We start from the raw sequence: 21,474 nt of genomic DNA, 5'->3' as shown, positions 1-21,474 counted from the left end.
AAGCCTAGAATGACTTAATTTCTTTAGAGCATTTACATTTTTTGTTGTTTAGTATAACCTAGCATAAAGCCATAGCCATTGCAATCTGAAAAATTATTCCATAATTCAACATGTTCCTTGTTATTTAACCCAATATACATGTCATTCAGTATGGATTTTGTAAAACAGAAAAGGCAAAGTAAATGATCTAAGATACTTTGGCTGAAATCCAGATACCACTGATATCAATGGGAAACTGACTTACAGGACACCAGGGCCATGTCCAGATGAGCGCGGATGTTTAGTTCCTTGCAGACAAGGAGGAGTGGCGCACCTTGCAGTGCAGCTACTTGTCCCCAGGGAATGCCCATACCATGTGCACTTTGGTGTGTGGCAAGTTATCCCGGGCCAGTAGGAGAGGCTGGGGCCCAGCAGCCTTATCTGGGGTCCTGGGGGGCCGCTGGATGTCCCAGCTCCGCTTTTTAGTGTCATATGCTGCCCATGCATGACCCGCGGAAAAAAAAAAAAAGGTGGTGCAGCGCATTCATGGGCACTGTTTACTTGCAGCATGGAGAACACCTGACTGTGTGGTACGTGGTGCTGCAGATGTGTTTGCACTGCCACATACCACATGGCCGTGCTCATCTAGATGCGCCCCAGTGTTTCACCTCTGGGACTTTTGGCTTTAATGCAGCTGTAGTGATGAAGTAAATACCTTTTCTTCAGGGATCCTGCAGCGCACATTTTCCAGGTAGCTTGATGTATTTTCCACATTTGTATATCTCAGAAGAATACGAGCAAAGTCTTCCTCACTGATAGTGTTCATCCCATTTGAGTAGGTAAGGAATTCTATTTCTAGAACTTCAGTTTGTAGGTTATCCATAAACCTAAAGTACAAACAAATATTGAACAGGAAATAATACTTCACACTTCTACCATTCCTTTCACCCAAAGATTTACACAAAGCCAGGAAGGACCACAGTTCAATTTCCTTTAGAAAAACAGACAAATGAGTTCCCTGAATGTTCTTCTTCTGAATGATATCATATCTTTTAAAAAAGCATCAAGTTTTGATTGAAAGATTAAAAGTGATGACAAACACAACTCTTGACAAGAGATTTCAATGTTTAATCCTTTTACTGTCAAAAAACTGTCCTTTATTTTGAATGTTATCCAGTTTGAATGCTGTTTAGTTTCAACATCCAGCCTAGAACTTGTCCAGCCGGATACTGTTTTATATGTATCTGCTAGTACAAAGAGCAGTTTTATTCCTAATGTAAGTACTTACAAACTGTGATCAGATCAACTCTTTGATAAATCTAAATAGGTTGAACTGTAGTCTGTACGAGGCATGGTTCCCAATCCTTCAGTCATTCTTATGGCTCTTCTCTAACTCTCATCAAATTGTCAACATTCTTCATGAATTGCGGACAACAGAACTGGATACACTGGACAGACTGGGGCTAGAAGCAATTGCATCAAAGCCAAATACAGAAGTAACAGAACCTCTCTAGTCCTATTTGATGGGTCCCTGATCATGTATCCAAAAATTGCAATAGCCTGTGACCAGTGGTTAGGTACAGACAGTAAAAGAGCCTGAGGTAGAATCAGTCCAAGTGACACAGTTTTCTGTAAGCGTCATAAGTTAGATTGGTGGTGAACAGAACACATTTGCCTTTTGGTGGGAGCAGGGAGGGGAGGAGAGGGAGGGAGATAGAGGGGCACACAGGCTGCCTGCTTTGGCTGAGGCCAGCAGGTTGGGGGTACTCCTACATACCTCCCAGCATGCCCCATGGGCTCCCCCAGCTGCTGGAGACAGTTGAGAGTAGCCAAGCACCCAGGCCCGCGCTGCCGAGCACGGGTGATCATGTCCCCAATCCCCTGCTGTGTCATCTCATCTGTCAGCCACAGGCAACCAGCAGGAGTGGGGAAGGGAGGCATCTGTTTTCCCATGCATGAGCCCTGGCACTTGGGCACCTATGTCCCTGGGCTGTGCCTTCATCCTGTGTGGGAGAAGGCATACTCATCCACACCTAGCAGCCTGGTTGGGTTCCATGGGGCTGCACCTGAGCACAGGGGGTCTCCTGGGCTCTGTGTCAGGTCTTTGGGTGCTCGACTGAAACAGCTGAGTGTGCGGTGAGTGCTCGCATGCCTCCCTGCAAGGGGGGACTAGTGGGAGACTGCAAGGAGCCTGGGATGCCAGTGGACACTGACCTAACTTGAACCACCAGAGTGTTACACTTAATTTCCCCATGATCCAAAAGTCCTTTTCAGAGTTACTGTTTCCCATGATATAGTCTACATACTGGGAGCATGACCTACACTCTTAAGGCACAATCCTAGTTATGTACACATGGCACTCAACCAGGTGCATAACTACCGTTTTTAAAATTGATGTATATTTTGCATCTTGTTCCATGTACAATTAAAATGTACAAGTATCCACATAACTACTGAGGATTCCTAGTAAGCTGCATTCAGGCCAGGCAGGTATGCATGTATTTGGGCAAGCATAAGTTATAGCAAGGCAAAAACCTGTGATAAATGCCAGAGGAGCACAACCCTCCTGTCTTTTAGCCAGCTAGCTAGTGATAGGGCACTCATACAGGAAGGCCCAGGTTCTAGGCCTCTCTTACCAGAAGAGGTTTGAATTTATCATCTGCTTCATCCCAGCACAGGTTAGGCTGGGCTCCTGGGCAGCCAAGAAAGGGAAATATGTGCAACCACAAGAGAACTAGCTAAAGGTTATGTGATTCAGTAAGGTGGCTGCTATCTAATAGAAAGTGGGTTCTGGGTCTAGCCTAGACTCTTGCTCCCAAAGGAACAGAAACTTCCTCATTATCTATTTCATCCAATGAATACTAACTGCAAGTTGCAGTGGCTCAGCTTCAAGAAGAGAGATGCAGAGGAGACTGCATACTTTTGGTTGCATCAAAATTCATAAGTAGGTAAGGGATAACTAGAGAAAAAGTAAATTCTGGTGGTACAAGTAAAGAAGCAGAAGACAATTTTTTATTTTTTTATTCAAGAAGAAACATGACTGTTTTTGGTTTTATGAATGGTTCACTTTCTAATGTCACAACTATATTCTTTCAACTGCCATAGTTATAAAGTTAGCATTTGCTAATGGCTGCCACTGAGTTTTTATCTCTATTCATAATAGCCAATACTGTATGTAACATTTTTTGGCAAAGTTTTACTTTAAATAGAAAGAACTATAAATTCTTAGCAACATAAGCATATATGAAGACACTGCCTCTCCCCAAAGTGCTCACAATCAGAAATGAGGTGGTAGTAGCAAGAATGTACCATCACATCCAGAAAACGGGACAACCAAAAGGCGCATGCCATGACTTCATGGTAGGATATTAGCTTAGTTCCAATGTAAGGCAAGAATACGATCTATCGAGTTTGTGTTTACACATTCTTCACAGGGTTCACCCCATGGTGAATATTTAATCAGGGGCATACAGAGCAGCAGGAAACAGTCCTATGAGTCTGCTGCAGTGCTTTGGGTGTTTGCTGTGGTTTCTATTTCAAAGGGTGTTGCTTCTCTGATGAGCTGCCTGGGACCACTAACAAACCCCAGCTTAGTGGGCAAGCAGCATCTTTTGAAGTAAGAACCCCAGCAAACAGCCTAGTAGCTTGTCCCTATTCAGCAAATTAACTGGGTTGCAAACCACCCAAATACAAATGATCTGATCCTACTGTAATGAGCACCAAATTACCTTGCACATCTGATAAAATTATAGTGAAATGCCTTTTTGCCTCTGTTATGAAGAACACAAAAACACAATGCAAATTTTGAATGGTGTGTATTTTAATGAGTGTCTTTCACCTTGTTTTCAAGTTTTTCAGCAAAAAAGAGAAAGCCCCTTTCTTCACAAAAGAGTCTATGATGAACTGAAAAGCAGATGCATTTAAAGAGAAAGTAAAAAAAATGCGTATGTTATATGTAGTTAAAGGATCTAACTGGACCAGATAAAGAGGTTGGGAAGGCAAGCTATTGGAAGAAGTGTTGAGAGAAACTAGGTGCATTTAGTTTGCAGAAAAGGCAATTAAGGGAGGGACATGATAGCAGTCTTGAAATATCTGAAAGGCTGCATAAAGAAGAAAAAATAACTTTTTTCCTTACAGTAGAGGGTAGGACACAGGGCCAGGTTCAGAATCTCCCAAAGCGGGTTGTGGGAGCAGCAATCCACACTGCAGGGGTGGATGCACCCCCCGCTCCCAGCCTCTTCTGTCCCACCTGTGCAGGAAAACCACGCTGTAGGAGCCTCTGGGGAGTTTAAGAAGTCCTAAAGCAGACGAAAATACCCCTTTCCTTCCCCTTCCTGCTCGGAGGCAGCCTGTTCCTTTCTTCTTCACCCACCCCCTTCATTCTCTGGAGCTGGGGGCAGGGAAGTTGCAGAGCCAGCAGGGCTAATTTGGGGCTGGGCTCAGCTGAGAAGGGGACAGTGGCAACAGGGTGACTGGGGAGTTCCCCCCACCCTACCTAGTCAGAGCATAGGGAAGGGGAACTCTCGTCCACCCCTGCTACCCTTGCCGCCATCCCCAGCTGAGTCCAGCCCCTGAGCAACAGGCAGGAAAGGCTCTGGTACTTCTCTGCCCTCAGGACAGCAGGGAAAGGCAGGTGGTGGAGGAGGAGAAGGAGGGGTGGGCACACGAGGCAGGGGTAGCGATTTTTTGAGCAGGAAGGGAAAGGGAAAGGGAAAGAGTACTTTCATCTGATTTAGGAACTTTGAAAAGTTCCTGGAGGCTCCCAAGGTGTGGTCCAATCCAAAAGAGGGTGCGATCAAGCCACTGCACGCCCCCTGAATCTGCCCCTGGTAGGACCTGAAGCAATGGCTTTAAATTGTAACAAAGCAGATTTAGATTGGATATGAGAAAAAAAACTTCTTACTTTTGGAAGAATAAGATGATGAAGTAACTGCCCAGGGAAGTTGTATAATCTCCTCTATGGAAACTTTCAAGAAGAGGTTGGATGGGGATGATTTATGAATAGAATTTCTGCATTTATGTAGGAGGTAGAATAAGATGATCCTTGAGATCCTTTTTAACTCTATGATTCTATGATCGGAGATAATTGTAATGAACATTTTATACGGAAATTATAAAATTGAAGCTCACCTATAAAAATCTTCAAAGTTTAGTTCAGCCTTTCCTTTCTTGCCAAAAAAGTGTACAAGCAACGTAGTATCAGACAGTAAACTTGTGATGTCATCTCCATGCTTAAACATTAGAAAAGGAAAAATAATTAATTCAGACTAACAGTATCAATTACAAGCACATAATCCAAGAAAGCATTTTACAGATAGCATTTAGAAAAAAAGAAAGATATCACTCAATAGATACTTTGAAATGAATTTATTCAATGTTTATCAAGTTATAAAGGTAAGTTTAGTATTGAAACAGTACATTTTAGTTTCATACATGTTCCATAAAACAACATTCACTTAACTGCATTAAGTATAAAACATTTAACCCTTCCCCCACAAAAAAACCCATGACATGTTAATGGAATAATATGGAAAAGTGTGGAAAAAAAAAGAAAGCGTGAGAAGAAAAACATTTTAGAAATTAAGGTTGGATCATGAGAAAACTGCATATACATGCATGCACATTCAAGAATTACATGCAGTTTTGGAATGACATGTAAATAAAACATATTTTCAAACCATTTCTAATGTCAGACTTGGCTTACTTCTATAAGTATTTGGAACATCCAAGTATATTTTGTTTTGCTGTTTTTGCTTTTAGGAAAATAGACTTTTTGCAATAGGTGACTGAATATTTAATCTTACTCTTTCTGAATATATTTAGAAAGTCATATGATTATAAAGAATTGTCCTATGTTAACTATATAACTATGTTATTTAGTCTCAAACTTCTGCTCCTAATGATCATAAATGAAGTACATTCTTACAAGTTGTCCTGTAGTCTGTGGTCTCAGTAGCAGACAGAGACCTTATAATATACAAATGACATATTTGGTAAAAGGTACCTCATGAAACATGTGTCACCTTGTGAATCCTATGAATGAGAAAGCAGTATACATAACTAGTTCTGGTAACTCAAGCCATGAAATGAAAGGACATGAATTAACCACAGACAATCACTATATTCTAATGAGGGTTATGTATCATTCCACTTTTTTACTGAATTAGTATTTGTTGCAGTTTACCTATGAACATGAGTATACTCATTTTATCTTGTTTATGAAGACACTTTAGTTCTAACAAACAGGGTTTTAGAAGCTATACAAATGGGTCAATAAAATAAGGCTACATAACTTCACGGTGTTCCACATGGTTGCAGTCCTTTTAACATTAGTGGGACTTCACACAGAAGTTTATTGTGGGTACATAACTGGCTGAATAATTGCACCAAAGAATTATTGCAAGTTGCTCAATATCGGAAGCAATAATATATGGGATTTCCCATGGGTTTGTTCTGGGCCAAGTACTGTTCAAAATCTTCATTAAATTATGTAGACTATGGGATTGAATCTTAGCCTCTTTCTAGATGATGGGGTAACACATATTTTAGATGACAAGTTTAGGGTTCAAAATAACCTTATGCAAAGGACCTGGGGGTTAGGTCCAAATAGCATACTGAGATGTACTAACAGAAAGGGTTGCATGCAAATCATGCCAAGTGTTTTTTCTACTCCCTTTAGTCTTTGAGAGCCCTCACCTTGCATTATGGTGAAATTACTTCAAGAAAGATGTGGGAAATGGAAATAATCTGGAGGAGAGCAACAAAAATGATTAAAGGCCTTGAAAAACTACGGCATATAAAGATAGGCTTAAAGGAGTGAGTTTATTTATTCTGGAGAAGACTGAGTGATAATTCAACAACAGTCTTCTAATACTATAAGGCTGTTATCAAAAAGGATGATAATCAAAACAATTGCTCTCTGCTTCCACAAGGGACAGGACAAGAGAAGCAATTGCCTTAAATTGCTACAAAGAAGATTTAGGTTAGCTACTAAGAAGAATATTCTATCTATGAGAGTAGTTAAGTATTGAAACAGTTTACATAGGCTAGACACAGACACTCAAAAAGCCTGAGCCTGAATTGATTAAATCTTTGTAAGTTAGTCTAACCTGGCTAGGCTAAATCAGTTTGTAACCCAGACAGACATCCCAGAAATGCAGGCACATGCCTGCAGTGGCTCAGGCTAGAAGCTGGGGGCGCTAGAACAGCCCTCTCTGCTTCCACAGGGAAGAGCTGAGCTGGGCATGGCCAGACCCTGACAGGACACTCTGATTATTACCCACCCCCCCGCCTTCTAAGCAGCCCAGCAGAGAATAATTATCACTCCTAACTCAGTGTTTATCAACCCATGAAGAAACCAAAGCCTCTCTCCATTAATTAATGGAGCTCTTCGTAAACAGCTCTTCCAAGGAAGGACATTAAGCAACCTGTTGATTAGCTCCAAAAGGCCTGTCTGCCCCTGTCCTCTCCCACAGCACGGACTGTAGCCAGCATGTGGTCTTCTAGTTAATGTGGAGGTGTCTGCATAAAGCAGTGGGGAGGGGGGAATAATCCTTGCTTAGCATGGAGAAGCCAGACAGATGTTCTTTGCCTGCAAGTCTGTGCCAAACTCCAGCCAGGGAGCAGAGGGGTGAGCCCCGCCCAGCTCAAAGAGTATGCTGGGATGCTGCAGGTGTCTGGTTTAGTTTAAACCAGCAAGGGGTCTGGGGCAGTGTAGCAGGGCACTAAGGTGCCTGCTACTGAAAAGCAGCAGTATGGGCTCAGGTGCTGGCTGCTAGGGGCAACCAGGAGGAGCTAAGGGCCGACACCTTGTGAGTCAGCTAAACGGAAGGGGCCGGGCTGACCACTATAAGACCCAGAGTGAGACTGTGAGTGCTCTCTCTCCCTCCCTCTCCCAACTGGCAGCTGGCCCAAAAGGAGTACTGTTAGACCAAGAAAAGAGCTTGGCTCTGAAAGGGGAAAAGGGAAAGGCCTGGAGGTACAAAAAACTAGTTATGGGTGCGAGATGTTGCATGGTTTAGAGAACGCTTTAGCCAGGATGCTTAGATTTGAGTTACAGCCGATTGGGTTGCGTTATTGCTTTGGTTGTTTGTTGTTATACCGGAGGACCGGGTGAGGCTATTAGGGGTTGGAGGAGGCCTCACAGGGGCTCCACGGTAGCGTGGGGACCCCGGTGCCAGAGAGGGGATGTCATTTCAGGGCAGCATTGTGAGAGAAGCCCCAGGGAGCACCCGTGAGGGCATGGGCGATTCCGAGACGAGCCAGAGGGTGCCAGTGAGGGTGCGGGCTGTGAGATGAGCCAGAGGGTGCCAGTGAGGGCGCCGAGAGGGGACTTGACCAGACAACGTCCAGTACATCTGCGAGGCTTGGGGCATGGTACAGGGGTGGTTGGAGCCACGCGTAGCCCCTAAGGCTGCAGTGCACCGAGTCACCCAAGACAGGACACAGACTGGGCTACATCAGGGCACCGTGTTGGCGAGGACAAAAAAAAGGCAGTGTCCCTTAAAAAAATTAATAACATCAAAGACGTGGTGGGCGAGGTGGTGAGGGTGCATTGACACCAACGTGGCACGGTAGGTGGCATTAGGGGCGGTCACGGCCACTCCTAGGCTCCCGCCCTGTCACAGGCAGACATTGCATAAACCGGTTTGAGACAAATCAGTTAAGTCTGATACTACATTCAACCAGGTTTATCTCAAACTGGTTTCAGCCATTTTCAAACTGATTTTATGTGCACTGAACATCTGTTCTGTTACAAGTTTAGAAAAGTTTGCGATCACTTAAACCAGTTTATGTGTAACGTCTGTCCCTATCCCTAGAGAGGTTTGTCACTGGAAGTTTTAAGTACAAATGATATAAACATCTTTCTTAGATGGTTTAGACAGGAATGGTTTTGCTTTGAGCAGTGCAGGGTTGGATTAGATGACCTTCAGAAGTACCTTGCAAGTCTATTTTTGCTGTAGGCTTATTTTTTAAAAGACATCTGCAATAAATATTAAATGTAAACATAGGGCGTGTCCAGACATGCATGGACATTTGGTTCCCTGGGGACAGGTAGCAGTGGTGCACCTTGTGCTACACCTACTTGTACCTGGGGAACGCCCATACTACGCATGCTTTGCCATGCAGCAAGCTGCCCTGGGGGCAGTAAGGAAGGCCTTAGCAGCCTTACCTTGGGTTCTGGGGGCCTCCCAGGGCTACAGCCATGGCAATCCTTCTGGGTGGAGCCTGGCCATCAGCCGCAGCACGGCTCCAAGTGGCCTGGCTCCACTTTTTAGCAGTGTATGCTGCCTGAGTGTGCACTGCTTTGCTTTTTTTTCCTGTGTTTTTTGTTTTACCCCTGGATATGCAAACCCACCCCCCAAAAAACACAGGGAAAAAATGGAGGGAGCAGTGCATGCTTGGGCAGCATGCCCTTGCAGCGCAGAGAAAATTGGACTGTGCAGTTTGCAGTGCCACATACTGCACTCATCTGGATGTGCCCATATTGGCTATTCCCTGTTCTCTCTCAGGGATTGAGATAGGAATTGGCTACACTGATCACTGATACAGCTACAGTTCTAGCTATGAAAAAACAAAAGCATAAGTTTTCAGAGGTAAGAAAGGAAAACCCTTGTTCAAGTGATGCTAGACAAGTAATTCACTGTGACTTGAAAATGTCAAACTAAAGATCTATGAATCCAAATACTTTTGACTATCTACTATACTCATAGTCAATCAGATTTGTTAGAGGAAAAAAAAAGGAAGACAAGGTTGTGAAATTCAAGAGTAGGTTTACAAAATAAATCTGCAGCAGGGATTTAGATGTCTTCCTCAGCTCATCTAAATATATAGAGCTCTACTAAAGCTGAGGACCTGGCCTTGGAGGACTTAACCTATGAAACTGTCAGTGAGGCTATCAAGGTATCTAAATCTTGGCTTATTAAGAAACAAGGTGCAACAGAAAAATAATGTTTCTTCAGCATATATTATGCTATTAGCATTCTGTACTTCTAGTGAAGAAATAAAAGCTGTAAATGTTAAGCCTCAAGCCTTCAGTGAAAACTATGCAGATGAACCGCTGTACTGCTGAAGACAAATCCTACAGAAGCCAGTGCAGTATGTTATTTTAATCTACCTAGCTTATATTTAAGGTCCACACTGTCCAAAAATCTTCCTGATAAACTACAGCCATGCCTTTCCATTTACAAGTTTGATTGTGAGAATCAACGTTTTCAGTATGTATCAAACGTTACACATCAACAACTGAACAGAAGATACTGAAGAATAAACCAACAAGGTAGAGGAACCAACAACATAAGTCTTTCTTGTTATTATCTAAGAGCAAATGAAATAGAAGAGAGACTTTTCTGTAGTTTAATAAAATTGTTCCAGTATTTTAAGATTACATCTCATGTATTCTGTCCTCCTCTTTATTCTTGTATTCTTCTCCAGGAAAAAAAAGAGGTGACATGATGTATACACAGAAGGATAGCTTATTTTCTTCAATTAAAATAACTCTATACCTGAAATGAACCTGAAATTACTTCAGACAGAATAATATCCGACAGTCTGTCTTTGAATTCTGTGTTGTTTTCCACAGTAGGGCATAATACACAGAAATACACATAACTTGATTTTCTGTACGTTTCAAACAATGAACTCTATAAAGCATATTCAAGTAATTTCTCCTCAAATACACTGTATAGATATCAGATGTTAAGGTACAGCTTTTCATCCAGTAAAAATATTTTGGAACCTTGTTAGATTTAGGCTGCATTTATATATATCTAAAGAACCATGAGAACAAGACGATGAGTTTAAAAAAAACAAAAACTGATGGTTTTTTTCCCATCATTTACATTTGGTCAGCCTGGCTATCCATTAAAAAAAATCTAAAATCTGCTTCTGTACAGAATTCTGAGCAACTGAAAACTATACCAATGTGCCCAATGACTTAACAGCATTATATAACTTAAATCTTACAAAAGGCAAGACTAAAATAAAGACTTTATTCCTTTGATTCTATTGTTCATTGTTCAAAGTAAATTTTTTTTTATAAAAGAAAGCAACAAAAGAACACAATTTATGTTCATGTAATAGGATATCAAACACTATTTTGATCTAATTTATTTAAAAATCTTTTCATAAGAATGAAAGATTGGCTCATTCATCTCTGTATTAAAAGATATTTTATACTACCGCTAAGATCTCTTATATAAATACAAATATAAAAGCAGACAACATGTAATTGAAGCCCTAGTCCTACAGAGGAAACAGAAGCTGTATTACCAGCTCTGCCTTTGTGTGCCCATGGATAGTCTTTTCACCACTCTGCCTCAGTTTCCCCAACCTAAAGGAGGATAATTATACCTATTCATCTTTGTAAATTGGTGTCAAGTCCTTGCACAAACAGTACTGGCTTGATGCAAAGCCACTGAAGTTAATGGGAGTGTTTCTATTGATTCCAGAGAGCTTAGATCAGGCTAATCAATTATCATAAAATATAAAACATTATATTCTGAATGATAAAAGTTCTCGCCAGTGTTTTAGTAACTTCAGTAACTCCCAACATTTATCAGTATTTTCAGAATTTATCCTCTACCCAGACTCAGAAGCATTCAGATCCACTGACCAGAGGGTGCTGTGACCAACTGGGTATGGAAGCAAAGTACTGCAAAATATTTCAAAACTTACTCATTCTTCTGTGAAAGATGCCAACTTCTTTTCCTCCTGAAAAGACCTACTATGTGGGGTCTCTGAAGGCTGAATCTCATTTACTCCTCTTTTCAACCTAAATAAGACCTTCTGAAAAGGCTGCAACATTACACAAACTATAATGTCACCTAGCTTTATGTCCAAATGCCCTTGGCATTATTCAGATGTTCAAGTGTCTGAGAGAGATAAGGATAAGCTCAAAATTAGAAAAATGTTATTAAACCCACAAATGAGAAATACTGAGCAGCGATAAAGAAATCTGATTTGTCCTCCTAAAGCCAGTGGAAAAAATGATTTACATGTTAGCAGAGAGATTTTATACACATTTTTATGGAAGAATTAAATGACAAAGGACCGCTTCAGATTAGATATTAGGGAAAAATTCTTTACGGTTCATGTGTCCAGAGTCTGGAATAGACTCCTCCCAGAGGTGGTACAACCACCTTCCCTGGGGATCTTCAAAAGACAACTGGACACACACCTCGCTGGGGTCATATAACCTCATCAGTTTTTCCTGCCTTGAGCAGGAAGGCTGGACCTAATGATCTAAGGTCCCTTCCAGCCCCTAACTTCTATGAAACCATGAAAGTTGAACTTTGCTACCGATAAACTAATTTCTGCAGGCTATTATATATATCTCTCCATACAATGCACATCTAATAATGTATCCAGTTGCTGCTTCTTTGGAAGAGTCTATATTAAATACATCTACAGAAAACTAATCTTAAATCCTTGTGGGCACATCTACATGAGATGCTACATTGCCATAGCATCACTGGGCAGAACCTGTGATGACACAGCTACATCACTGTAGCAATGCACTCCCTCTCTATAGTGTGTTGATATGGCAACATACTGGCTAAAAATAACCATGCGCCACTGGCATGGTGCAGTACAGGCGGTTACTGTGCCACCATTTAGTACTTCCAAAAGGAAGTATTTAATGATGGCACAGTAACAACGAAGCCAGGAATTTGTCAATTGGAAATAACTGAGAGAAGAATCTGGGTGTACTAGCTGAACACACAAACATTACAAACCACTCATTAGGACTAGGGTGTTTCAGATGGATTATATTTTTTAACAGAGACAGAGAAATATTATGCCCATCTGGAGCACTGTATGAAATTGTGGTCACCCGTACTCATGAAATATAAACTCAAACAAACAGATGCTGAGAAAGGCAACTAGGATGACTTGAGAGAATGAAGTACTCTCATCCTCAATGTGATGAGAGGAAACTAAGAGTATGCCTATACAGGCTCTGCATTACTCCTGAGGTTGCACTTGAAAATAAGACCCACACCTGCTCTGACTCTGGACACTCTGCATCTGGTGGTCTGACTGTAAGGCTACTCTTGAGACACACCTGCCCAACTTTTGAGCGCACGAGAGAGACGGAGAGCAGTGGTGGTGGGCATTGCTAGAGTGTCCTTACCACCCTAGTTCCTGATTTGGAGTGTGTAGAGAGGATGGAATTGTGTTTTTCTCCATGGTCATAGGGGACAGGACTAGAAGCAATGGCTTCAAGCTGTAACAAAGAGGTGGTTTAGTTTGGGATGATCTTACCTTGAGCAGCTAGGCTAGATGATCTTGTGAGGTCCCTTCTAGCCCTACTTTCTTATGATCCTATGACACAGTTGCATAAGATATCAGGGAAATAGACTTGATGCCTCAATAAGTCCCTTCCAGTCTTATGTTTTTCTCTCGTAGTCTACAGAACTACCTAACATTACCTTATCAGAAGATGATTTGCTTTAAAATGGTAAGTAGACAAGTTTAAGGGCTGGAATTGAATAAATCTTAGAGGAAGAGTGCAGCATACAGGACTTGATCTTCTAATGCTGACTAAAGGAAAAGCTACCTAATTAGAAATATGACAACTTTGAATAAGCACAATGAATGGAGCAACACTAATTTAGATGACAACTTTTAATACACACTGGTTAAAAAAAAAACTACTAAAAGAAGGAAAGAAATAAGACCCATAAAACTGGAGGAAACATAACAAAGGGAAATAAAATGGCAATTATTCATGGACCAGATAGAGGCTTTATTATACCTCTGCAAGGTCTGAAAAGAGTGCTTGGCTTGTGCTACGTCTCAGTGTATCCCAATAGCTTCTGGGGGCATGTTCCTCTCCTTCTGTTTTAAGTACCTGTAGAAGTTTCAAGAAGTACAACTGTTTGAAAACCAAGAAGCAATCATAAAAAAACAACAGCTTACACACTTTAAAATCTTTTCTAACTAAATTTCAAAGCAGTTTATCCTTGTGTTTTTCTCCTGTACAAAGAAGAGTATTATATCACATTGCTTATAAACCAAAGGCATCTCAAATGAGTAATGGTACTGATAGCTTTTTCCTTATGACACAATGTGGCTTTGCAAGAAGGATCACCAGACATTGTTTTGATAGAGTAACGCTGAGGAAAGTGAAGATATATTGATGAAAATACAGTTAGAATTTTTAAAGCTATTTTGGAACTGTATTAGTACCTAAACTGTTTCTTGTGACATTAGGCTTGTTTTCTTATTTTTCAAATATACACATCAAAGGCACTATATAATAGTTACATACAACTTAACAGATCAGTCACACCTTGTGGCATTAAAAAATATCAGTCAAGCCCATTAAATCTGATGTTTAATTCTAGGTTATACACTTGATTAGGGCTATCTAGGGATGTAATTTATTATATGATCTACTTGAAAGACAGAGCTGTTACTTTTTCCCAAAGAATACAGCCATATCTTTTTGTCATTTAAGTGCTCAACATGATTTCTGGAGGCCTGAGAAACTATAACATTTTGTTCCCCACTTTGCCACCACCTATAAAGGCCCCATACAAATACATTTTATCCTTTTTAACCAAGTACACGTAACCTTAAAGAACCTCAATGGTTCTAAGTTGGTTATAGTTGCTGCTAATATTTCAGGGCTCTCTGGTCTTGTCAGAATAGATATGAGAGACAAAGATTGGGAATAAATTCAGTTTTCCAAGTACAAATAGGAAAAATCCTAATTTTTGTTATTTTTGGTCATCATATATTGTTAAACATTAAAGAATTTATATTGCCATAAATTACAAATACTGTGTCTCTGAGAACATGTTTTCTCTTAATTATAAAGAACCAATAACAATGTTTGAATACCAACCCAATGTGTTGCTCTCTTAAAAAAACACAGAAACGAATATAGAAAGATCTTCTGGTTGAAGCATTTCTGGGCATTATAGTTGACAAAATTTTTGCCTCAAGAAAATAATCTTCAATTATATGCTTCAAAATATAGTATTTTTTCATGTAATGACATGCAGGACAGTTACTAAGTTAGTTTAGATGCTGAACTTGTATAGTGTGTATTATCTCTGAGAAATACAATTTTAGAAATATACATATGACAAAAAGAACAAGAATAAATCGTGTTTTCTATAAAAAAGAAAACTGTGAGTCTAAACTTATATATTTAGCAAATTATGTCTAACCTCCTATTTTTATGCAAGTTTTTAAAATATTCCACACATTTTGTACAAGAAAACGTATTTCTGGATTCATGCTACATGGCATAAGGTTTTTAGCTAACAAAAGACCCCAAATATACAGCTTTACCCATCCTGTTGATCTGGGGGCCAACCTTTTTGGCACACATACCACAAATAATCCCCACACCCTCCCCAGGTACCACTCTGATTCCCTTCCCCTGCCCTATCTGCTATTCTGCTTTCTGCCCTTTCTGCCACTGTGCTGCTTATTCCTTCTCTGCTCTTCCATGTGGCATGTGGGCAACAGGTTGGCCACCCTAACCTATGCTGGCTATCAAAATCTAAATCTATTATACACACACCGTACAATCTCTGTAATAAGCAAAGTCATTTTTACACGGGTCATCCAGCACATAACACTGAGAAAAGCCTCTCATTCAAAGCATGGAAAGTACAGTATAACCTCATAAATCTGGCATGCCTGGGACTGAGCACCTGCCAGAAATGTGAAAATTCTGGATTTTTTAAACCAGAGAGGCAGCGCAGGGTGGTGGATGGTGGCAGCAGCCGCTGCATGCAAGCTCCCCACTCTGCTGCTCCGGCACTGGCCACAGCTACTTCTAGAGCTAGTGTATTTTTAAAAAGTGCAGGATTTTTGATGATTGCAGATTTATGAGGTTATATTATATCCAGAAAATATCCACAATAGATTCACTCACTACTAACAGGATGCAGCAGATTAGTTCAATGGGTAGATTACTTCATTGGGTTAAGGTATTTAAGGCCTTTGGGCCTGGACACAGGATACATTTACACCAGTGTAATTTATATATATTTTTTATACACTGATGTGGATTACATACCTCAAGATCTGGTGCAGCCAAATGAGCAATTATTCCAGGGTAGCTCTACCTAGTAGGCACCAATTCTTGCAGCTCACCATTAGGTTACAGGGAGGAGGCATTTGCCTTTTTGCCTTGAACAGTTACCCCAGTATAAACTGCTTCATACATAATACCTACCCTGGTATTGTTTGACTCCTCAATTTTCCTCAGGTGATTCAACACTGCATTTCAACAAGTTGAACTGGTGAAGAATTCTGGTGTGTACTTGCTTCTTTCTTATACATGTGTAAAAGCTGATTACACTGGCATATTCAAACCTTTTGTTTAACTTTTACATGCATCTATCCTTAAAAACCATATTCTACAATTTTGTATATATGAACAGTTTGTACATTTTCTTGCTATTACTATATGAGTCAAACACACGTACAATTTTAATGTATATCAAAATTATTAGTTGAAATGCATCTTACTAGAAATGGCACCTGAGGGTGTTTACAGATGTGCTCTGGGAGGTGGGGGGAGGCGGGGGGGCACTTTAATTAGTGCATCTCTGAAAGCCGCGCTAATTACAGGCGTTTAGAGCATCACATGTATCAACTCCCCGTGTTGACAAATGGCAGTAGGGCACTTTGAACTAAAACTCATCGAATGAGCTTTAGCTTAAAGCACCCCGCTGCCATTTTTCAGCACGGAAATACTGATATATGTGATGCTGATATCTGCTGGAGCACAGTAATTACCATTTTCCAGCAGATTAATCGAGCCTGCTCTCACGTACTGTAATTACAGTGTGTTGGTACAGCATTGCTGCATATAGGAGCCGTTAGACACTAACTGGTTCAGGCAACAGCCTAATTTGTCAGATGTTATAATGATGTTATCTACAAAAGTACCTCCCTCTCTGAACCAGTTAGGTGCCACCCTTACTACCTCCTGCCTTACTAATATGACTAAATACCTCTCTTCCTATCAGAGGTGCATTTATTTTAGCTGACAATATTGATCAGTCACTGAAAAAGTTAGTATACCTTAAAAGTGTGCCTTTTATTTTTGGCGAGGCAAGGATTTCTTAGGGTGATAACTTTTACTGGACCAACTACATAGTTGCAAAAAATCAGACAAGCTTCTGAAAGTAAGACATTCTTCTTTGTCTTGCATTCAAAAGCTTGTCTAACTTTATCCCAACTACATAGTTGGTCCAATAAAAGCTATCACCCTAAGAAATCCTTGCCTCTTGCACAATCGGGACCACAATGGCTACAACATCACACTTACACTACTTTTTCATTTTCTGACATCTTACTTTCATCAAACATACCAATTATAAGTTTGCATTCAACTAGTCAAAAGACATGCAGTGCATGCTGTATTAGTTTTGTTACACCATCACAGTATGGACCATGGCTCCAAATAACAACCATGCAATAAAAGGAAAGAAATATTCAAATTACTTAAACTCATTTATAACTGTGTTAAGGGTCTTGAATACCATCAAATTTCCCAGATGTCAGTGACAGTGAAAATGCTTAATATCATCTTTGAATTTGGGTTTCAGTGGTAGAAATTTAAAATCACTCACTGCTTACATTTCAGGTCCATGTTCACCAATAGTTCAATTTATTTCATTATTTGTCCCACAGATTTTTTTTTAAATATTTCTAAAATCTCTACTGAACTGACTCTTTCTAAAAGGGTGGATGTGGGGCAGGTAGTGGGAAAGGCAGGCAGGCAGGGGAGCAGGTGGGATAGGCAGCTGTGGCTCTGCCCCGACCCATTTCATACTCAATTCCAAGACAAGGTGCTTCACCCCCATTTAAAGGGGGAAAACCCCCTCATCTTGGAATTGAGTAAACACAGTATGTTTTCAGTTCCCTGAAAAAAGTTCTTGACACTTTTATTTTTGTTAATATTGCACAGCTAACAAGCAATGGTAAACTAAATTGGTGGCTAGCTTTAAATCTTTGCTTCATGTCTAGAAATTCAACCTCTCTTTTTATCCAGTCTAATTAACATAGTAACCAGGCTCATCAAGAACAGAGCCCCCATATTTACCATTAAGAATTAGCATTTAGGTCTTCCCTGGCTTTTTTTAATGTCAGCCAGTGAAGGAAGATCTTTTAAACAAGTCAGACTCTTTTGTGCTCTGAGAAGCCATTCATCCAAAGCGAAAAAAATGTCCAAAGTAAGCTGAATATTTCTTGCATGACAAAGGGTGATCAAGAATAAAACAGCTTGAACTGTATCTGGATCAGAGACTTCCTCCTAAAAGCCCCAGTTGTCATCCTACAGTAAGGGTTACTTGTTTGTTACTTTATAAACAAAGAATAAAGAAGTAATAACTGTGATTTTTTCTTCTCTATCAGATGGGAAATTAACTGAATGCTGGTAATACAGATATGATTAAAGACTATCATGTTTTAGGGCAAGGAAAGAACCTAGTTTAAGAACTGATGTGGAAAGTTAATTTATATGCATTTGTCTCCCTACCCAAAGCTTACTGATGCAAAACTGTTCCTTTTCTTTCTTACCTATGTAGAGGGAGCTACCTTACCTCTGAACAGGCTAGCCTGTTGCTTGATGATTGTACCAAACTCAGGAAACTTTCTATAGCTTTGAATATCACTTCTGTTTTAAGTGTGTAGTTTTCTACAACTGTAAACGTCATTTACTTGCTAAAGATACAACTGTTACAGAAAATGATTCCATTTCACTTATGAAGACTATATACATAGAAAATATTTAGAGTACATACGCTGCTAGTAGAAGTGTGATATCCATATAGTTGAAGACGCTGACATACAGCAAAAAGGGCACCATATTTCAGAATGAAGCCAAAAAGAGAAAGAGAGAAAAAGAAAGACAACAGAATAGGTTAGGACAGGTAAATCTTAATCTGCGCTGAGAAATTTTCACATTTTTATTTTAAAGTGTGAAGAGGAAACTGTTGTCTTTTAATTCACATTTAAGATTCTCTAAATAGAAAATGCATGGAGCCAAGCATAATAAACTTAAATTACAAGGAGCAGTTTACAGGAAACCCTTGTTATTTGCGGGTTCAGCATTCATGTTCATGAACGCAGTGCCTTATTTGTGGATTTTGCCATTTGTGGGAATACGAGAATATGAATGGCGAGGGTCGTCTGCATTCCAGTCGCTAATTTGCATCTTTCTCAAAGTTTTTCTTTTGGGATAAAGTTTCTTTTTCTCACAAATGACTTAAACAAATTGTGTCAAATTTGTTTTACTTTCAATAAGATTAACAGACCACTTCTTAAATTTTAAAATTTGAAAATGATGGGCATCTGGCAGGAAGGCAGAATGCATTTTTTATGCTGAAATGAATGGTGTGAAACCTTGTTGCCTTACAGGCTGGATGTGCAGAGCCCAGTACATTTGTGGGCCAGATGCATCTGGTGAGCCAGATCCAGCATGCAGTGTGGACATGGTGGGGCTTGATTCAGCCATGTGAAGCAGGACAGGGGGCAGCCTGGCCCTCATTCAGCTACACAAGGGAAGGGGTTTTGGTTCAGCTGTGACCTGGTCCCATGGGGGAGAGAGGGGACAAGGCTCGGCCTTGTGTGGGTGGGGGAGAAGGCATGGCCTGCTGTGATCCACCTGTGCAGGGAGAAGGAAGTGTGGCCTGGATCTTGTCTGTCCATGTAGAGGAAAGGATGGGTAGTCCAGCATTGACCTCAGCGTGTGGGGTTTAGGAATCTGGTAGCCAGGGAGAAGTGGTAATGTTAAGTGCCACTGCTCTCCTGCCACCAAATTTCCCCACCTGTGGGGAGTGCTGTTGGCTATTTCCCATAGCACCAGGAGCCATATTTGGCCAATACACCATGGCTTGAGCACCTCTGGTTTAGATACTTAAAAATACGCAACAGTTTCTAAGATTTCAGATTTCCATTGTTTTAAGGCCAAATCCCAGGAAGCAAGGTCCCAGCATGGACAGACAGACATGTTTTTAACATTAAAAACAATAAAAAAGGTTTAAAAACTAGAATCTGTAATCCTAAATGGTCAGATTAAGAGCAGCCATAAAAAGGTGCCCCCCACATTGTTAGATTTTTACCATGGGTTTGTAAGTGACAGTTTTGCACCCATTTTCCATATTGGAATTGGTAGAGGACTGCCACTTGAATTTTATCTAAGGTATATGGAGATGCAAAACACCTGATGCTGCAATCCTCATACTTCATAAAACCAAACCACAAATTTTACATTTCTTGTTGGCCTTCCACATACACAGAACAAAACCCAGGCTTAGGGTTGTAGTCAACAGTAGTCTGCAATAAGATGTTATGTTTGAAGAAGACTAATTTACATGTGCTAAGGACTTGAAAAAAACCTGTACTGGTCAAACACAGTACTTAATTTGTGTAGCTTTTTACCTCATATAGGCTACACATTTTCAGAGCTACATATCGATGCTTAACAGCTGATCTTTCTGGAGAGCCACATACCATTTTTGAAACAACCCCTGTTCATAACAACAAAAATAACATATTTGGAAATATAGGTTTCAATTTGACTATAACTTCTTAGTTGATTTCTTAAATTAAAAATTGTTTTTTGAACGCATTGAAAGCATTGGTGTTGAGACTAAGCATGAAAAAGAGGAGATGCATACAAACGTTTTAAAGAAACTTATGAGGGACTGAAAAATATAAATGTTAGCGTGAAGCTGGTCTTTCAAAACTTACTTTTATGTTGGCAGTAAAATCATATGCTCTCACTCTCACAGAATATTACAATGATATGTGTATTCACATTTTGTTAACTACAGTTTTTTTTTAAAATCCAATTCTATCTTAATTATGTATTAAAATAACAGTTACATATATTCCACATATTTTCCCTACAACAACCTCAGGAACACCTTTAACTCCAGGATCAAAATTACACCAAAATTCCTTCTGTATAAATAGTGTGTTACAAGGTACATGATCCAACATAGTATTTGGTACTACAAAAGTAAAAGCCTAAAAAATTATCAGTAACAGTAAATAAAACATTATTATAATTACATATAACTAAATATTGAGCCGATGCTTAAAAAATCCAGCAACCACAGCAACTCTTCTACACCTGCTTACCAGCATTGCACGTTTTTCTTCATCTCCTTTTCTTTCTCGTTTTTCGTTTTTCTTTCTGAATATCTCCTGTAACTGTAAAATAGATATATTTTATTTTCAGGTCAGAATAGAGATAGTATGTACACAACAATCCATAACTGAGTCATGTACCATACACCATAAGTAGTTTATGAAACAGTCTAAACATTCTAAGAATTAGAAATTTTTACTTAGAACTAGAAACAGTTCTAAATAAAAATACAATTTCTATATACTCAGGGGCAGACAGATGTTCCATAAACATTATTTTATACTCAGATTTCCACCTTCTAAGCTCTTGCTTTCCTCATTTCCTTCTCTCCCATACAGAAACGGCAACTAGAAGAATGTTTT

The 21,474-nt window shown here is 40.0% G+C and overlaps 1 protein-coding gene across 2 annotated transcripts in view; it reads right to left on the bottom strand.

Moving 5' to 3' along the window:
* The window catches only part of MICU3 (mitochondrial calcium uptake 3), a 101,901-nt gene that overhangs the window by 21,225 nt on the left and 59,202 nt on the right, over positions 1-21,474 (bottom strand). The window contains exons 7-11 of one of the 2 annotated variants that reach the window (XM_090036000.1): positions 21,103-21,174; positions 18,759-18,797; positions 13,739-13,834; positions 5,110-5,210; positions 695-866 (exon numbers count right to left, since the gene is read on the bottom strand). In XM_090036000.1, coding sequence (XP_089892126.1) covers positions 695-866; positions 5,110-5,210; positions 13,739-13,834; positions 18,759-18,797; positions 21,103-21,174 — 480 coding nt within the window. The remainder of the gene's footprint in view (positions 1-694; positions 867-5,109; positions 5,211-13,738; positions 13,835-18,758; positions 18,798-21,102; positions 21,175-21,474) is intronic. The other variant, XM_090036001.1, reaches the window with a different exon arrangement.

Source organism: Crocodylus siamensis, chromosome 2 (assembly GCF_052110815.1).
Source record: "Crocodylus siamensis isolate JL-2025a chromosome 2, ASM5211081v1, whole genome shotgun sequence".
In the NCBI taxonomy this organism is placed as follows: domain Eukaryota; kingdom Metazoa; phylum Chordata; order Crocodylia; family Crocodylidae; genus Crocodylus; species Crocodylus siamensis.
This window is presented reverse-complemented; position numbering and strand designations above follow the sequence as displayed.